Here is a 19,587-nt window from a genome sequence, read left to right on the forward strand (position 1 = left end):
TTTTTCTCTAGGACTTCTGGGTGTCCTCTTATTTAATAGTCAAAACACATTAGGATGATGATGATGATGAAGATAACAATGCCCCTTCGCTCTCTTACAGCTCAAGTATTCTACTCTAATAAAAAGAGCAAAATTCTCAGAAACCTCCAATTACAATGGAGGGCACTACCTGGCTTAAATATCCACTTAGTAATTACAAGCACAGGAATAAACATACATTTCGAACTTACCATCTTCTGAACCTGTGATGATGATTGGCAACTCAGGATGAAAACTGGCACAAGACACATTTTGGGCATGTCCCTCCAGTGTCTGTACACATGTTTTATTCTGTAATCAAGACACAGAAAATACATATATTTTTTTTTAGTGAAAAACAAGTAACTCATCCTTAATTTTTCCAGTGCACAGATACATTATAAATGAGAGTGATTATTGCAACTAAATAATTTTCGATACAGAAATTTTTGAAACACAATTATCTTACTGCATATTTTCTCTAATTCTTTAATAATATAGGGAAATGTAATTGTAACTATCACATTTAAAGAAGAAAACACACACACCTCAAAAGATCTGGTTTTCATATGAATATTTTCTCTCCCAAACTTCTAAGATAGTATCTTTAAAAATTTTATTCTGTACTTAAACACAAATTTGAATAAGCCTCTAAGTAACACTGGTTTTCTAGGCCTCATTTTATTAACTGTTTATGGAAATTCTGATGTGAGAAACAGAAAACAGAAACTCAATCTGTCTCTGAGAGAGAAAAAGCATAGTAACAAGAAGTCATAACTAGGTTTACAAAACCTATGTGCCAAAATGTCTGTACCATGGCTGTGTCATGATATTATTCATTTATCTGCTAGTTTTCAAATATAGACAGAAGTCTACCAGTGAGAATACTAGAGGGTATAATACTTCATTTTAGTCAAAATGTTTAAATTTCTAATTTCTACTATTGAGTGAAAAATAAACATAATGGCGTTTTATTTTAAAATCTTGATAAGCATTTGTTTTCATTTTTATGGAGAACTCTGGGACTACTATTTAGAGGCAAATACTGAAGCCTTAAGTTACTATGCTTTGAACAGAGTTCAATAACCCAAGTTTTAACTGTCCTGTAAGAAACAGTGAAATCCATGTCTAACATATGACAAAGTAACATTATGAAAAAACTGTACCTGATAGTCCCATATTTTAACAAGACGGTCATCTGCACCTGAAATGAGGTATGGTTTGTCGCCACCACTGTAGTAATCGATGCAATTCACGCCTTTCTCATGTCCCTCCAGAGTGAAGTTTGGTGAGGAAGAACCCAACTGCCACACCTTTAGAGAGCAACAGCATCTGCCCATCAGTAAGGCGCCTTGCTTTTCAGAAGGCAGCTCCACCACACTTCTGACATATAAAGTGCCAAAGCCCAGGAGAGGAAAACTAAAGAATGTACATTTTTTTTTTCACCCATTTATTTCTGTTCTTTCTCACTTTACTTGACTTTCCAGGGGGCAGAATAACTATGGTGTTCTCTGAAAATGCCAATTTCCAGGCTTTATCCCTAGAGATTTCTCTTTATTTTTAAATTTTTAACATTTTTATTTTTAAAAGAATAAAAAATAAAAAAATTAAAAAAATTTATATTTAAAATTTTTAAAGAGATTTTTAATAGACACCCCAGTGATCCACAGGCTATAGTCTAAAGAACAATACTTTAGGGGTAAGAAATGATTTTATGAGAATTTTAATATAAAGATAATGAAAGTGGGTTTAGTAAGGTATATTAAAAAGAGAAAATGACCACGTAACTAAAAAATGTAAAGTATGGAAAAGCAGTCAAACATTACCACAGCACTAGTATTGAGCTTTAACTTTACAAATAATTATTGAGCACCTCCTACATAGGAGGCCCTCTGGGAAGTATAAAGATGCATAAACAAATGTAAATACTTCAGTAAATACCTACTATATACAACAAACTTTACTAGAGCCAAAGATAAGACAATTTATGGTCTCAAGATACACCTTTTAGTGAAGAAAGTTGGAAACTAATTTCAAAGTTTCCAACCTATGTCAAAAGCAAGGACAATCCAGCAAAATGGAAAAAAAGTACGGTCAAAACCCTAACAGATTTAGACAGATATCATTTAATACTAAATTATCAGACAAATAACATATAACATTTTATATTAATTAAAAGAATGTTATAAGATGTAAGCATACACACGTAAGCAAACGTTAATGCAATATACCATTTTAAATCTATGTATACAGAGACATTTTAAGTATTGTAATGGAAAAGGGAGTATGACTACACTCACGCAACATGTATTAAGTGTTTAGTACAAGCAAGGTATTGTATTGCTTGCTACCGAGTATTTGTTTGAGGAAGTGGGGGGTGACACCCAGTTTCTGCCCCAAACATCAACATTTTGGGAGATAAAACATTTCTGGAGACACATCAGTTATCATTCAAAACGAAGGGAATAGAGACACATAGGAATGGAAGGAATGGGATGAGCATGACTGGCTCTGTCTAGAGGTGAAATGGATGTCTGAAGAGAGCCTCTCAGAGTAAGTAATTGTGCTAATAAGCCTTGAAAGGTGAGTAGTTCTCCAGAGGGAAAAAAGTAAAAAGGGAGAATAAACAGTATTGCAAGCAGAGTTAACAGTTGAATGAGGTTTTATGAGCATTCATGGCATCTCTAGAGAATGGTGGATAGACCAGGGTTATAGGAGATATCTCATAATATTAGCTGTGACTAGTCTTGGAAACCCTCATATTTAACAGTAAGGTAGTGGAACTTTATCCTTAGATTGGGAAAAGAAAGGTGAAATCCATGTTTTAGAAAGATACCTAGCAGCAGTACAAAGAAATGCAGTAAGGAAAAGAGAATGGAGGTAGAGGAAATTTTAATGTAAATCATTAATAATCAGCAGATGTCAACAATGAATACACTGAAAGGAAATAGGAAATAGAGGAAATACACAAAAAGGAGAGGAAACAGAAGTAAGAGGACATACTGGCATCTTTCTTATTCTGGGTTTACAGTAGTTTAAAAGTCTTATAATATATTGCTTTGACATGGAAAAACACTCCTCCCATTAAGAGCATCAAGTTGCCACAATATTTTTCTAAACAGAGTATGTCCCTTTGGACCAAAGTGAGAAGTCCTTGGTTTCACTCATATCTGGAACATAAGGAATAGCACGGAGGACCACAGGGGAAGGGAGGGAAAACTGAATGGGAAAAAAATCAGAGAGGGAGACAAACCATGAGAGACTCTGGACTCCGGGAAACTGAGGGTTACAGAAGGGAGGGGAGTGGGGGGATGGGGTAACCAAGTGATGGGTATTAAGGAGGGCACGTGTCATGATGAGCACTGGGTGTTATACGCAACTAATGAATCGTTGAACACTACATCAAAATCTAATGATGTACTATACATTGGCTAACAAAGTGAGAAGTCCTATTTTGATTTCAATATGAGCTTCTAAGAGAAACTTCTAAGCAAGAATAACTTTCTGGGCAGCCAGTAGTAAAATATCTAAAACAACTATACTTCACCATTAAAACAGATACAAATAGTAGACACCCTACCTTGATGGTCCTGTCCAAAGATGCACTGGCAAACTGATTGTTATCTTTAGGATTGATCACAATCTGCATAACATAATGGGTGTGGCCTTCAAACACTTGTGAGCAGGACCATTTTTTATCCCAGTCCCAGAGCTTAATAAGCATGTCATCTAGGTGAAAAGAAAGTCTCAAGTTAGTTGTCATTTATATTTCTTTCATTCAGAACTAAGATGCAGTCTTTGTGCCTAAAGGCAGCAAATCTGAGAGAAATCATACATTCCATGACTTAAAGAAATAGAATCAGAACTGAACAGATTTTCAAAATCCTTATTTATCCTAAGAATAAACTTAACTCTCTACAGAAGAGTGGAGATAAAATAGAAAAATTACTACTAGCAAATACAAAAATTTCATGAAAAATTTTAAAAAAGACTCAGTGGGCTTTACAGAATTACAGAAGAGTAACACAAGTTTGATTAGAATCTAAGTATGACTGAATAATGATGGCAGTGACTAGGGAATAAGCATTCCTCTTATCAAAATGGTAAAAAAAAAAAAAAAAGCTTTGAATTACTTCTCAATTTTAACTTAAAAATGTTTCAAAGAGCTATTACCAAATTAGTGCAACTTGTTTTAATTACCCTCCAAAAGCAAAAGTCCACTGTTTTAGATATAATACCAAGGAGCAAACTAGCCTGAATGTAAAGATAAAACTGACAAGGGTATGCAGCAATCTGGCAAAAACTCACCCACCAGCATGCAAATTAGCTTTCTGTTCAGCAGATGTTTAATCATCTAGACCTTCAGGCCTTCCCTGGCAGGAACCGGAGCACAACTGCTATACAAATCCCAAGTACAGTTGATATTTCATTAAATACGAAAGCAAGCAGCATTGATAGCACGATAATGGATGTACGTAGTTTAAAGGCTGCTTGGAATTAGAATCCTACATGTAACAGCAGAGAAAGAACTGCAAGTCCCACTGAATGAAAATGAATTACTCAAAGGGATGCACGTGACCAAAAGGAGTCATCTCTTACCGCTGCTAGTCAGAATAAAAGGCTGGGTTGGATGAACAGCAATACAGCGAATGTAGTCTGAATGTGCTTCAAACATATGAACTCTCTCCAGAGTATTGTAATTGAACACTCTAATCTGCATGTCATCCTAGAAATGGAAATTCAGAAATCAGCACTGTTGCTATAAAGTAAACTGTGCAAAATAGTGTAGGGGCGCCTGGGTGGCTCAGTCAGTCAGGTGTCCAACTTTTGATTTCAGCTCAGGCGGTGACCTCAGGGTCCTGGTATGGAGCCCCACATGGGCCTCTGCACTCAGCAGGGAGTATGCCTCTACCTCTCCCTCTGCCTTGCCCCTCACTTTCTCTAAAAATAAATAAATCTTAAAAAAAGAAGTGTACTATAGGCTCAAGGTATAAAGTCCATGCTTCAAAACATTACACTAATGAACAAATCAAGAATCAAAATCATTCACATAATCACTGACCAGTTAAGAAATTGAAGGGATTAGAAATTCATAGAATTACTTACCGCTCCTGTCACAACCCAATTCTTTCTTGCAACAAACTTTGCAGCTCGAACAGGAAGATCACACACTTCAAATGTTTTCACCAATGTCTTTAAAATTTAATAAGAATATACACTTTGAGTTATGAGAAAATAACTGAAAAAACTACTGTGTTACATTTAAAACATCCAATTATTTAGATCACTCTTAATTTAAAAATATTCTCAGGCTAAAACACAAAAGCTCAACAATCAAATGAAAAAAACAGACCATCTTTTCTTTAACAGTTTCAAAATTAAAATACTTACAAAGGATAAAAGAAAGCAAATGTCCACAAGATGGAATTTCAGATCCTCTGTGCTCCAGCCTGCCCTTCCTATCTCCCTAGTCTCATCTTTGGCTACTCCCAGCCTTACCTTTGCTCCTCCTGTTCCCTCTGCCTGAAAACCCACACAGAACCTTATACTCCCCTTTCATAACATAGCACTTTCATAATTATGTGTTTAATGTCAATCTTTCCTACTAAGCTCCCCAAGGGCAAGAATCTTGTTCACACTGTATTCCCAGAGCCTAGAACAGTGGCTGGCAAACAACCAGTGTGTAATAACTATTTGTTGAATGAACTGGCTCTTAGTTTTTTCTTTTTAAAATTAAACCTATCAACTCACAAAATAAACTCATAAACAAGATACAATTCCTTTGAACACTTTAGCAATATGTTTCCATATAAATGCTATTTACCTCTCTTTAGTGAAGCATGAAAACACGGTGATTTAAATGTCTCGTCAAGCTGCTCAAAATGGAATAATATATACAGGATAAAAGCAGAAAACTAAAAGACCGTCTTAGAAAGAACAGGGATAAATGCATCTCTTTGTCCTCCCACTTCGATGCTTTATTTTTTAAATTTCTGAGAATCAAACTATCATTTTGCAATCTCTCTTTTTATACCAGAGTAGTGAAAAACAGCACAATCTTACTGATGAACCATGTGCACTAAATAAAAAGGATAGAAACTAGTACACCTGAAACTAATGTTATATTGTATGTCAACTATACTAAAAAAAAAGTTTTAAGAGAAAAAAAAAAGAATAGAGACTGGTTCATAAGAACTGTTGAGCCTACTCCGGCTTCTGAAGCCAGACTTCACAGATTCTTCACACAAAGACAATAAATGGGGGCATCAGCTCCAACCTGTACAACTACCAGTTGACTACAATACAGACACTGAGAGCAAACACAACATACAATCTGTAAGATGACAGACAAATCCACGAAAGCTCATAAGGAGCCAACAAATCCAGGGATCTGCTGAGCAGTACAAATAAAGCAGCTGCAGAACAGTCACAGTTCAGGTCCATGTTAAGTACTGTGGCTGATAAAAATGACACGAGAGATAGTTTCCACATTCTAGAAGCTAAACAATCTAAAGAGGAGGAAATGCTACACACTCAATATACACTTAATGTAAATTAGGAAAATAATGACTAACACTTGTATGGGACTTTATAAATCTCACAATATTATCTAGTTTGATTTAATCCTTTTGACAATCCTGTGATATAGGGAAGGCAACAATATCATCTTCATTTTAAGTAAGTAAACTGAGCCTTAACATGGTTAAGAGGCTTGCCCACATCATTTAATTAAGCAGGATGGCTTCAAATCTGAACATACTGATTTTTAACCACTGCACTCACCACCTCCAAGACTTAATTGAAATTCAAGTACATTTGAATTACTTCCAAAAACTTTCTGCCTCTTTGAAGAATTTTGCTCTTAATATACATGAGTGGCAAGTAACTTCTTTTGGTGATAAATACAGGGAAAAAAAGAGGGACAACCAAAAATAGATCAACCGGGGCGCCTGGGTGGCTCAGTCGTTGAGCGTCTGCCTTCGGCTCAGGTCATGATCCCAGGGTCCTGGGATCGAGCCCCGCATCGGGCTCCCTGCTCAGCAGGAAGACTGCTTCTCCCTCTCCCACTCCCCCTGCCTGTGTTCCCTCTCTCGCTGTGTCTCTGTCAAATAAATAAATAAAATCTTTAAAAAAAAAAAAAATAGATCAACCACTGAACAAAGACTTACTCAGTATCTACTATAAGTCTGGCTGTCAGATATGCACTATGGACTAGGATAATCACTGTCCATGCCAGGACCTCCATTCTTGAAGGAAAGAAGGAAATTAGAAGTTACCAACAAGATGAATTTTGAAAGTGGAAGTAGGTGGCCCTGCCAGAGGTCACAGAAGAGCACAAAAGGGAAACAGAGGCAAAGTGGATGAACTGGATAGAGTTACGGTACAGTAAAACCCAGAGAAAGGTAAGGGAAATACAGCTGGGATTTAGAACATACTTCAGTGAAATGACAGAGCTGAGAAATGGCTAAATGCAGTTGACAGAAGGGATCCCTAGGAAGAATTAGGATGTGTGGTGGGGGTTGGCGGAGGCACCAACATATCTGATAAGCATAAAATCACAAAGATATTAAACCTGTGAAAGCGGAAGTAGATCAAAAAAAGCATTTAGCATGCATACTATCTGCATTAAGACAAATGGATTCACAAGATCAAGATTTGAAATTGCAGAGGTTAGAAATCCTGATAGTGAAATAGTGATAAATGGAATATTATTCATTAGCTCAAAAAATAATTATTGAGTACTTACTATGTGTCAGACAATGTCTGCACTGGCATAAAGCAGAGAACAAAGTGTTAATGTTTATAAAATGTCACTGATGGGGTCCTGGTTTAGTGTGCAGTCATTCGGTACCATTATAGGGACATAAGACTGTAAGGGTGTTTTTAGGTTTATTCCTGACCTTGGTTCCCCCAAGCCTGTTTTTCCATCTTAAATTACTCAACGTGAATTTTGTCTGGATATGAAGTACTTAACCTTGGATGTTGAAGATAATGATTGTGTAAGTAGACACAAAACTGTATGGGGTAGTGCTGATTATATGTTCTGTATTTTGAAGGAAAAAGATTAAGAACCACCAAAAAAGACTGGAAAATATGAGATAAACCAATTTGAAGGATAAATGATTTACTTAGATAAAAAAGAGCAATGGGGCGCCTGGGTGGCTCAGTTGGTTAAGCAACTGCCTTCGGCTCAGGTCATAATCCTGGAGTCCCAGGATCAAGTCCCATGTCGGGCTCCCTGCTCAGCAGGGAGTCTGCTTCTCCCTCTGACCCTCCCCCTTCTCATGCTCTCTCTCATTCTCTCTCAGATAAATAAATAAAAAATCTTAAAAAAAAAAAGAGCAAAACAAGCATTTAAGGCAGATAATCTGTATAATGCATATTCTCGTATGTGTAATCAAAAGCTGACTACAAATATTTCTCTGACATACTCTATAATTTGAATGGTTGATTGAAAGTTATCTGCATATCATTTGGGATTTGGGAAAAAATAAAATTAAATAAAAAAATAAAATTAAAAATCCAATTCTTAAGAATACTGACTGAATAGAAAATTATGTACTATACAATATTTTATCTAGAGCAAGTGACCTTATATTGGTGGCAGTTTCCTTCATTTCAAAGAAAATACTAACCTATATCAGAATTTAACATTTAAGTATTGTATATAACAAGACCCAAACATTTTCTCTCACAAGCTATACCCCCATAACTGTTAGTTCCTCTTTCCTGAAAATACTCTGTACTAATTTATTTGAGAAAGCAGTCTGTATACCTACTGGACTCTATGTCTTCTCTTGCATTATAAACACAGTCTAACACACTGTTTCTAAAAAGTCCTTAAAAATTCCTACCTGTGTTTCATGATTCCAAACGCACACACTGCCATTGTAAAGACTTGCCAACATCCATGGCTCTGTAGGATGCAAATCCACACTCTTAACTCGATCCGATCGAGCAGTTAGCTTTCTCTTTATATCAAGTCGCAGGGGCTAAGGAGAAACAACATAAAAAATCCTCAAAACATTAAATTGCTATGCCAAATAAAACATGTTTGAGATCTTAACTAAAAACAGTGCATTAACAGGCCTTCAAAACAATTCAGTTTTTACTCTGCTGAACTGAAGACACAGTTTCAACTCTACCAGCACCTACTTCTTCACTCATACTAACATAAGAGTATTTAAATTTTTTAAATTTACAGTAATGGTTGTCAAACTTTTTGGTCTCAGGACCCCTTTCCACTCAAAAAAATTTCCTAAAGAGCTTTTGCTTATGTAGGTTATATCTATTGATATTTATCACGTGAAACATTAAAACTGAAACAACTTAAAAATATTTATGTATTAATTCATTTTCAATTAACAAAAATACGCCCATTACATGTTGACTTAACATATTTTTATGAAAAATAACTATATTTTCAAAGGAAATTTAGTGAGAAGAGTGGCAATGTTTTATATTTTTGCAAACTCTTTAACATTCTGTCTTAATAAGAGACAGTTGGTTTCTCATATCTGCTTTGGCCTTCGATATGTTGTGATATGTTGTTCTGGTTGATGTATATGGGGAAAAAAACGGCCTCACAAAGATATGTCGTTGGAAAGAGAAATATTTTATTTTTTTAAAGATTTTTTTTTTTTAATTTGTCAGAGAGAGAGAGAACGCACAAGCAGGGGAGGAGTAGGCAGAAGGAGAAGCAGGCTCCCTGCTGAGCAAGGAGCCCGATGTGGAACTTGATCCCAGGACTCTGGTATTATGACCTGAGCTGAAGGCAGACGCTTAACCACCCAGGCGCTCTAGTAACTTTTTTTAAATAGTTGTGAATATTCTTCTTTCATACAGACCCAGACTTGACAAGTGGTAGTTACCTAAAGGTTAGTTGCAATGTGAAATCTGAAACCACATAAATGAACTTTTTATACTGTTACATAAAAATCTCTTGGCCTATTATGTATTTTGAATGGATCTCTGACCCATGCATCTTTTGTAATATCATGCATTGGTTATTTGGAAAATTTTGGTTCAGTGAATTATGCAGATCTTCCAAAATTCTGACACATTTCATTATATAGTAACAAAAAGTCACATTCATTAATATCACCATCTACCTCAATGGATACATCTTCAAGTATTAGGAATTTACCCAGTTCAATGATAGAAGTTTTCTAAAATTCTAATTTTCACTTGAAAGCACCAATTTTATTATTGGGAACAAATACTGCCCGGGACCAGCTAACTTATTTCAGTTTTTAGAAAATGTGTACCAAATAATCAAGTCTGAGCAAACACAGTATGTCGGTCACTATTTCAAGTAAGCCTGCAATTTAACAGTATGCAACAGAAGTATCTTGTGCATACTTCTCCTGTCATTACACAGAATCTTTAAAAGAAGTATGCTGAAGTATCAAGATGTAATAAAACTAATATTTTTTCCTTGTTTCATCAATGACATTCTTAAGTGAAACTGGATTTAAAAAAAAAAAAATGTGTGGTAATGAAGAATATAAATATACTATTAGTTCAATTTGGTGACATTACACCAGCAGTTCAGTTTTACCTTCTATTAGTTTTACAGCAACAGTGCAAATTATCAATATAGTGAACCTCCTGGAAGAGTATGGGGGACTCCTAGAAGACTGTAGATCACACTTTGAGAATCCCTGGTTTACAGAGTATCTAGTAAGTAAATATAAAATATCTACTAAATCACAATGTTGTGCCCATGTCATTAGTGTCCTATCAGAAAATATTCTGAAGAAGCGTTATTCATGAAGTCTTAGTAATCCTAAACTATAATATCAATCAAAACAGTATGGTATTGGCATAAAAACACAAAGATCAATGGAACAGAATAGAGAGCCCAGAAATAAACCCATGCATACATGGTCAATTAGCCTACAAAAAAGGAGCCAAGAATATACAGTGGGAAAAGGATGGTCTCTTCAATAAATGGTGTTAGGCAAAATGGACAATATGCAAATGAATGAAACAGGGGGGGCGCCTGGGTGGCTCAGTCGGTTGGGTGTCTTGAGTCCTGATTTCAGCTCATGTCATGATCTCAGGGTTGTGAGACTGAGCCCCATGTCGGGCTCTGCACTGGGTGTGGAGCCTGCTTAAGATTCTCTCTCTCCCTCTGCCCTTCTCTGCACCCCCCTCCCTCTCTTAAAAAAAAAAAAAAAAAAGAGAGAGAAGAGAGAATGAAACTGGACCATTATCTTAAATCATAGTTAATTTTACAGAAATTAATTCATAATGGATTAAAGACCTGAATGTAAACCTGAAACCATAAAACTCCTAGAGGAAAACATAGGCGATAAGCTCCTTGATATTGGTCTTGATGATTTTTTTGGATTTGACACCAAAGCAAAGGCAATAAAAGCAAAAATTACCAAGTGGGTCTACATCATATAAAAAGCTTCTGCAGAGCAAACTATCAACAAAATGAGAAGGCAACATACTGAATGGGAGAAAATACCTGCAAAACATATATCTGGATAAGGGATTAATATTCAAAATATATAAAGAACCCATACAACTTAATAGCAAAAAAATTAAGTAAAAAATAGGCAGAGGTTCTGAATAGACGTTTTCCCAAAGAAGACTACAGATGACCAATAGGTACATGAAAAATGTTCAATGTGACTAATCATCACAAATCAAAACTACAATGAGATATCACCTTACACCTGTTAGAATGGCTTTTATCAAAAAGACAAGAAATAACAAATGTCAGTGAGGACATGGAGAAAAGCAAACCCCTATGCACTATCGTTTGGAATGTAAATCTGTGCAGCCACTGTGGAAAACAGCATGGAGGTTCCCCTCAAAATTAAAAACAGAACAGGCTATATGATCTAGCAATTCCACTTGTGGGTATTTATCCAAAAAACGAAAGCATCAACTTGAAAAGATATGTGCACCCCCATGTTCACTGCACCAATAGTTACAATAGCCAAGACATCAAAACAACCTAAGTGTCCACTGATAAATGAATAAAGAAAATGTATATTATACATATTATACATAATATTTCATTGTATATATGTATATATTTTATGCATATATGTAATAATACATATTATTTGCATACATATTATTATATATACACTGGAAGTAGATGAATAAAAGCCTCGTGAGGTGTTTGCTTTGTCTCAGGAAATTATCTCTGCTGAAATTATCTAGTGGTCTTCATTTTGTGTTGAAAAGTAACCTTAAATTTCTATTCCATTCATGATCATCATGGAAGATCACAAATATATTATCTCTCACACACACACACAAGAATATTATTCAGACATAAAAAAGAATGAAACCTTGCTATTTGTGACAACATGGATAGTACTTGAGGGTATTATGCTAGTGAAATAACTTGGAGAAAGACAAATACCAAATGACCTCACTTATATGTATAATCTTTTTTTTTTTTTAAAGATTTTATTTTTTTATTTGACAGAGACACAGCGAAAGAGGGAACACAAGCAGGGGGAGTGGGAGAGGGAGAAGCAGGCTTTCCTCGGAGCAGGGAGCTCAATGCAGGGCTCGATCCCAGGACCCTGGGATCATGACCTGAGCCGAAGGCAGACACTTAACGACTGAGCCACCCAGGTGCCCTCTCACTTATATGTATAATCTTAAAACAAAACAGCTCAAGCTCATACATGTAGAGAACAGACTGGTGGTTGCCAGAAGCAGGGGGTGGGGAGGCAAAATGGATGAAGGAGGTGAAAGAGTACAAACTTCCAGTAATAAAATAATTAAGTCATGGGGATATAATATATAGTTAATAATACTGTGACACATATTTGAAAGTTGCTAAGAGTAGATCTTAAAAGTTATCATAAGAAGAAAAATACTGTAACCACATATGGTGATAGATCTTAACTACTTACTCTTGTGATCATTTCACAATATATACAAATACTAAATCATTATGTTGTACACATGAAATTAATATAACATTATGTCAATTATACCTCAATAAAAAAATTGATTTCTGGGCGCCTGGGTGGCTCAGATGGTTAAGCGTCTGCCTTCGGCTCAGGTCATGATCTCAGGGTCCTGGGATCGAGTCCCGCATCGGGCTCCCTGCTCCTTGGGAGCCTGCTCCTCCCTCTGCCACTCTCTCTCTCTCATGAATAAATAAATAAAAATCTTTAAAAAAAAAATTGATTTCTTTGGAGAAAAGTATTTTGGCAATAATACTAGTAAATGGTAGGTGAATGTGATGTGTGATCAATATGGGTTATATCCATGTCCATGAAGGCCTTTGGAGACAAACAGGAATGTTTATAGCATTTTAATGGATTTCAGTTACCAGAACCTAATGTAACTTAATTGGGAACCTAACTAGTGAGTTACTCAGTAATCTAATACAAGAACCTAATTCTAACTTAATTAGAACAATTTTAAATAAAAATTAAAATACTCTCAAGTCAGAAAATGCTAAGAGTTTAAACTTGCTTTTTTTCAATCTAGATTCATCTGAACAGACAAGAAAATGATGTGAATAAGTATTTTCTCAATTCTCCCAAGGATACCATTCTAAGAGAAAAGAATTCATTATAAACAATGATGCCTAAGTCAGTAGTCTTAATTCTCTCTTGGCCACAGATCAGGGAAGACTGATTTAAAATATGTTTCCCTGGGCGCCTGGGTGGCTCAGTCGGTTAAGAGTCTGCCTTAGGCTCGGGTCATGACCTCAGGGTCCTGGGATCGAGTCCCGTGTTGGGCAAACTGCTCAGCGGGGAGCCTGCTTCTCCCTCTGCCTGCTGCTCCCCCTGCTTGTGCGCTCTCTGTCAAATAAATAAAATCTTTTAAAAAAATGTATGTTTCCCCTTCAACAGGTTTTATTTATTTTTATTTATTTTTATTTTTTAAAGATTTTATTTATTTATTTGACAGAGAGAGACACAGCGAGAGAGGGAATACAAGCAGGGGAAATGGGAGAGGGAGAAGCAGGCTTCCCGCGGAGCAGGGACCCCGATGCGGGGCTCGATCCCAGGACTCTGGGATCATGACCTGAGCCAAAGGCAGACGCTTAACGACTGAGCCACCCAGGCGCCCCGCTTCAACAGGTTTTAAACACAACCTAAAAGTTTACTTGGCAAGTTACCACTGAATCTTTATTTTTGTGATCTTCCACGATGATCATGAATGGAAGAGAAATTTAAGGTTACTTTTCAACACAAAACGAAGATCAGTAGATAATTTCAGCAGAGATAATTTCCTGAGACATAGCAAACACCTCACAAGGCTTTTATTCATCTACTACTTCCAACCTTGTTACTACTTCTATACATGCCTCCTCCGCTTTTAGCAATAACCTATATCTCTTTATTTGAAAAGATCAGAGTTCTTTGGCTCTTCTCTACAATCACCAAAAAAGTGTTTCCACTGCCATGCCCTCCTCTCCATCTCAAACTTTCTACTTTCAAACCACCACCCTCACATTCCTTGGCCATTCAGGGAAGCAGGACCTTTTACTTCATCCTTTTCTTAATTTTGCCTCATTAATTAGCATGACAAATTTCAACTCCTTCCACTGGTCTCTAATTTAGAGTGAACAAACATGAAGTGTCTTTTGTGTGCCAGAAACCACAATCAGGGCTTTCACGTAGGCCAGCACATCTCATACTTTTCCTCTAGCAAATGAGGAAATTCATCACTTATAAATTGTGTATATTTTACCATATGGATGTTTAATGATTACTGAGTAAAAGTGATGCTCTGGAAAGGTGGGCTGGGGGACTAAGCAACCCTAGTATACCTCCAAATACCCCCAATTCACAAATTCCAGTTTAAAAAACACAGCCGAGATCTTTTGCTGTATTTCTCCCAACATTTAAGTGACTACTCTGAATGAAGTAGATATTCTGAAATACAAAGATATTTATACTGTACCCTTAATTCTAAATGTCTCCCTCCATTTTCCAAAAGCTGGATGCATTTAAGACTCAGCTTAAACTGCCACCAATATAATCTTTAGGATTACCCTAGCCAGAACTATCCTTTCCTAAGGGATCTTAAAGAGGCTAATTTTAATATTTGTATAAACATCTCTTTTTGCTTTATAGAGTAGATGCTCTTTAGGGCGGAGTCATTGCTTATTCATGTCTCTATATCCACAGCATCTTATATATTTGGATATGGGGATTTAAGGACAGATGGTATAATCAAGGTCTAGAGAATTATGCTGAATTCAAATTTTTGTTCCACCACTCATTTCAAATATTCAATACTGGACAAGTTTACTTAACTTCTCTGAGGTCTGACATAAGTAAAAGAGGAATAATACTTTTATCTACATCTTAGCGTTATGAGAATTAAATTCAATGTTAAGCAGTTAGAATAGTGCCTGGCCTATCATAACCACTCCATAAACATTATTTATAACTCATTCTCCCAGCTGCTATAAGAATTAGGAGGCTAATGTTTAGCAAAGTGCATGGGCACATAAATACTCTATGGTAAAGTGAATAAATAAATTCACGTTTTGTATCTTACACAAAAAATTTTAAACACATTAAAGAATGAAGGATATTTCATTATAAAATGTCCATTACTGAGAGCACAGCAGATTCCAGACCAGAACAGATCACTGGTCACAGGAGGCAGAATAATTAAGAGACCTGAGATCTTGTCGATCACAGAACTCAAACTGGACCGGGACCCCACAAGGCCTGAGGCGGCGGCCGCAGCGGCACCGCAGGCCGCTGCTTACCGCAGCGGCACCGCAGGCCGCTGCTTACCGCAGCCCCCAGTCCAGAAGCCCAAGAATTGGCCTCAGACAACGAGGCCCCGCTCCTTCCTGCAGGGTCTGGACCTACCATCGCTCCGTTGGTCCGAGCCCGGGAGCCCTCACTTGCCACCGACGACGCAGTCCCTCAGAGACCCACCGACCCGCTGACCAGCCGACTGACTGACGTGGAACTTCCGGGAGGCAATTCTCGCGATAGTGGAGGCCAGGGTCCTAGCGCCTGCGCAAACGCGACGCAGGGCTGACGTCTTCCAACGCCTTCTCCGGTTTCCCAGGCAACGCGGCCTCCTAAACTGTCCCTAGCCGACCCGGGGCCGCTTGAGAAGGTGGGGTGTGGTCTTTACCGCCGAGCGAAATGACCTCGGGCTCCTGAAAGAAGACGAGGGCTAGAAAACAAAGAAAAAAATAAGAAAAACGAAATGCTTAGTCCCCTTGGACGCTAACGGCAGGGGGAGCTCCCCCTCCGTGGAGTTGTGGCTTGAGGAGCGCCTTTGGCTTCCTTCCGACTCTGAGGGGAGGGGTGGGGAGAGAGGGAAGCAAGGCTCCAAGGCCTCAAGGCTAGAGAACGAGACCCAGCGAGTTCTCTGCGAGCCCTGGACCAAGCGCCGAGTGAGGCTGGGAAGAGATGGCCTGACTCGGGGCCGAGCTGCAGGCCTGTGAGGTTGGAAGGAGCCCAGGAGCCTTCAGTCTGGAGCCCCCAGGAGATGGGGACTACCCACCACGCATGATCGCTCTTTACCGAGCATCCAGTGTTACTCATTTATTTAGCAAATATTTATCGATCTTCGGCTGTGTGCCAGGAGTACTTTCCTCTCAAATCCTCACATCAAGTCTGAATTATCTCCATTTTACTAATGAGAAAACTAAGGCTCAAAGAAGTGCTTTGGCCAAGGCCGCGTAGTAAGTGCTGGAGACCGGATTTCATCTCAGATTCCTACGTCCTCAAAGTCCCGTGCTCTTTCTACTACATCAGAGTACCTACCTCTTCGTTAAGGTAGTTGAGCTCCGGAATGAGGACCTGAGCCACAGGGGTTGAAAAAAGCTGCAAGAGCATTTGCCTGCCACCATCCTCCTACACTCCTGCTTTTATTTTATTTTGCTTTAAACCCCGTGGGCCAAATAAAAGTTGTTACATATGAACCAGTACCTCTGGCTTGAGAGAAGCCTTGGCTTTTTTAGACCTCTGTATTTTCAGAAAAGCTAAAATTGGGTCTATGTGTGTAGAAAGTGATATTCGGAGGGAGACATGGACTCTGCATCAGGTAATTTGGCTTTTAGTGGGAGCTTTGCTGCTAATGCGATCTCTTTATGGGCCTCAGAGTTCCTCATATTAAAAAAAAATTAGGTTGGGGCGCCGGGTGGCTCAGGTCATGATCCCAGGGTGCTGGGATCCAGCCCGGCCGTGGGCTCTCTGCTCAGCGGAAAGCCTGCTTTTCCCTTTTGTTCCCGCTCTGCTCTCTCTCTGTCAAATAAAATCTTAAAAAAAAAAAAAAAATTAGGTTGAATAATTTCTAAAGATCTTTCCATTTCTACTATTCTGTGATATTTAATAGTAGAAGAGTGGGTCTGGAACTGGATTTTAATGCCAGGAGTTTTATATTATGAAATGTAAGTTGAGACTAATAATTGAATACTTTGCTTACTCTGTGGAGTGATTGAGGGTCACAAGAGTTAGTAGAAAATTTTACAAATGCAAGCTATATCTAATTTACTTGAATAGTGGAGCTGCCAATATTTCTGTTTCCTGGATACTCTTGCAGTTGAGAAAGTATCTTCAGACTTGGCACATTGCCAAGTAATCCAAAATAAAATGACATCATCTCTATTACTTAAATCCTTATGTACCACTGGGCGCCCAAGGATTTATTTAGCTGGTATTGATGAGAGTTGAGCCCCCAAGTGTCACACTCACTTTGACTATATCTTTTCTCATTTTTCCCACTGCAGTTAACCAACATTAAGTCCTGCGGTTGTATACTATAAATTCATTTTTCTTTCAACCATTACGTACTGAATTTGTATTATATCCAAAGCACTATACTAGGTGCTGCCTGAAAATTAGACTTATAAAAATTTAGTCTTGGATTTGGTTGAAAGAAATCCCATTTTAAAGAAATAAAATTCTCACGTATGAACTAATACATAAAATAACATTAAATATATGTGTATATTCCTATGTTTTCAACTGTGGGTTTAAATTTCTTGTTTACTCTGTGGTTTAGAGGAGACTGGAAAGTTAGGAAAATAGCTCTGGGGAAAAAAATATGGACAAGCTTAGCAAATTGATAAAGGGTTTCCCAAGAGGTTGGTTGCAATTGATCAATATATCTTAAAGTCTTACCTGGTCGATTTCTAGGATAACTGTTTCAACCCTGCCTTTTTTCTGCTGGGAGTTGGGGGGGGGGGGGGGATTCCAAACGGAAGTTCAGCCAGCAATGCCTCAGTACTCTGTATACACCTTGTTCTCCCCATTCTATTCCCCTCTTCATAAAAAGTTGAAGTGAAAAATAATTCCTTGAGGAAAAGTCTACTTGGTATTTTGAAAAAATAAACTTCTCTCTCTCTTCCTCTTCTTCCCTCTCCCTCTGTGCACACGCATGTATGTGTGTGTGTGAGATCACTTAGCAAAGTGGTGAGTAGGCACATGAATAATAACCTAGTTTCTCTCTTCAAAAGGAGGTCAGTTATGTACAAATAATGAAATAATATACCAAATATGAGTACCCCAAGAAGTACCAATAAAGTTCTCTGGGAATAAAATACCTAGCCAGGGGTATCAGTTTCTTAAAGGAGGCATAATTTGAGCAGGACTTTGAGGTAAAGAGTATGTGGTATGTTTGAGAACCACAAAAAGTCCAGTTTTCTTGGTATTTGTTTAGGAGGGCATTGAGCCAGTAAATGACACAGAGAAGAAATAGAATAAGACACCTAGGAAAACTGTATGCCACGAAAGGAAAAGAGAGGGAGAACATAATAGGGTGACCAGCAGTCTAGATGGCTTTAGAAAACTTAAGGAGGTTTGGTATTTGGAAAAAAAAAAACTATTGCCAATGAATTAAATGATTGAGGACACTGGAAGTCTTCAAAAAAGTGTTTTCAGTTAAGTAATGTGAAGGGAAGCAGGTTTGCAAGGGATTAAGATATGATTGGATGGTAAGGAAGTGGAAGTAGTGAATATTATCTATTTTACCAAAAGAGTAGTATGAAAAGGCAAATGTGGATGTCTCACTGAAAGTGAATTGATTGTTTTTGTATCTAGGGTGTAGTTGACATTACTTCATAATAACACTCCAAATGATGTATGCAAGTAAACAGACCTTTGCAGTGTGAGTAGGAACTAGCCAGACAAATGTCAAGAGGGCATATGCAGAGCATTTTAAGTGGAGGGAAGAGAGAGTTTAATTTTTCCAGAGAACTAAAAGTAGTTTAGCATGTCTGAGCCAGATAGTAAGAAGGGGGAGGATTGAGAAATGGTACTGGGAAGATAGATGAAGCTCAGATCTTGAAGGTCCATGATTGCCAGTTTAAGGAATCTGGACTTTATCGAGAAGGCTCTAGGGAACCACTGAAGAATGTTAAGTAGGGTAATCTTCATGCTCCATTACCGATTCATCATTGCATGTCAGTTACTTTCCCTATTAAAGGAAATGTTAAGGTTATCAGCTGGATTTCTGCATGAAGTGAATAAGAAGAGTTTTGACCACATAATCACATACCAACCATCAGCAAACTAAATTGAGTCCAAGAACCACTGAGTTGTCTTCCAAGAATGAAGCTTATGGATGCGTGACACTAGAGGCAAAAGCTTT

At 37.7% G+C, this 19,587-nt stretch overlaps 1 protein-coding gene across 1 annotated transcript in view; it reads right to left on the reverse strand.

Moving 5' to 3' along the window:
- The window catches only part of COPB2 (COPI coat complex subunit beta 2), a 29,548-nt gene extending 13,591 nt beyond the window's left edge, over positions 1-15,957 (reverse strand). The window contains exons 1-7 of the mRNA XM_034995777.1: positions 15,849-15,957; positions 8,874-9,011; positions 5,125-5,211; positions 4,618-4,744; positions 3,599-3,747; positions 1,185-1,331; positions 231-330 (exon numbers count right to left, since the gene is read on the reverse strand). Coding sequence (XP_034851668.1) covers positions 231-330; positions 1,185-1,331; positions 3,599-3,747; positions 4,618-4,744; positions 5,125-5,211; positions 8,874-9,011; positions 15,849-15,851 — 751 coding nt within the window. The 5' untranslated portion in view covers positions 15,852-15,957. The remainder of the gene's footprint in view (positions 1-230; positions 331-1,184; positions 1,332-3,598; positions 3,748-4,617; positions 4,745-5,124; positions 5,212-8,873; positions 9,012-15,848) is intronic.
- Between the last annotated feature and the right edge of the window lie 3,630 nt (positions 15,958-19,587).

The sequence above is a fragment of the Mirounga leonina genome, unplaced genomic scaffold (genome assembly GCF_011800145.1).
Source record: "Mirounga leonina isolate KUSES-001 unplaced genomic scaffold, KU_Mleo_1.0 Mir_115, whole genome shotgun sequence".
Lineage (NCBI taxonomy): Eukaryota > Metazoa > Chordata > Mammalia > Carnivora > Phocidae > Mirounga > Mirounga leonina.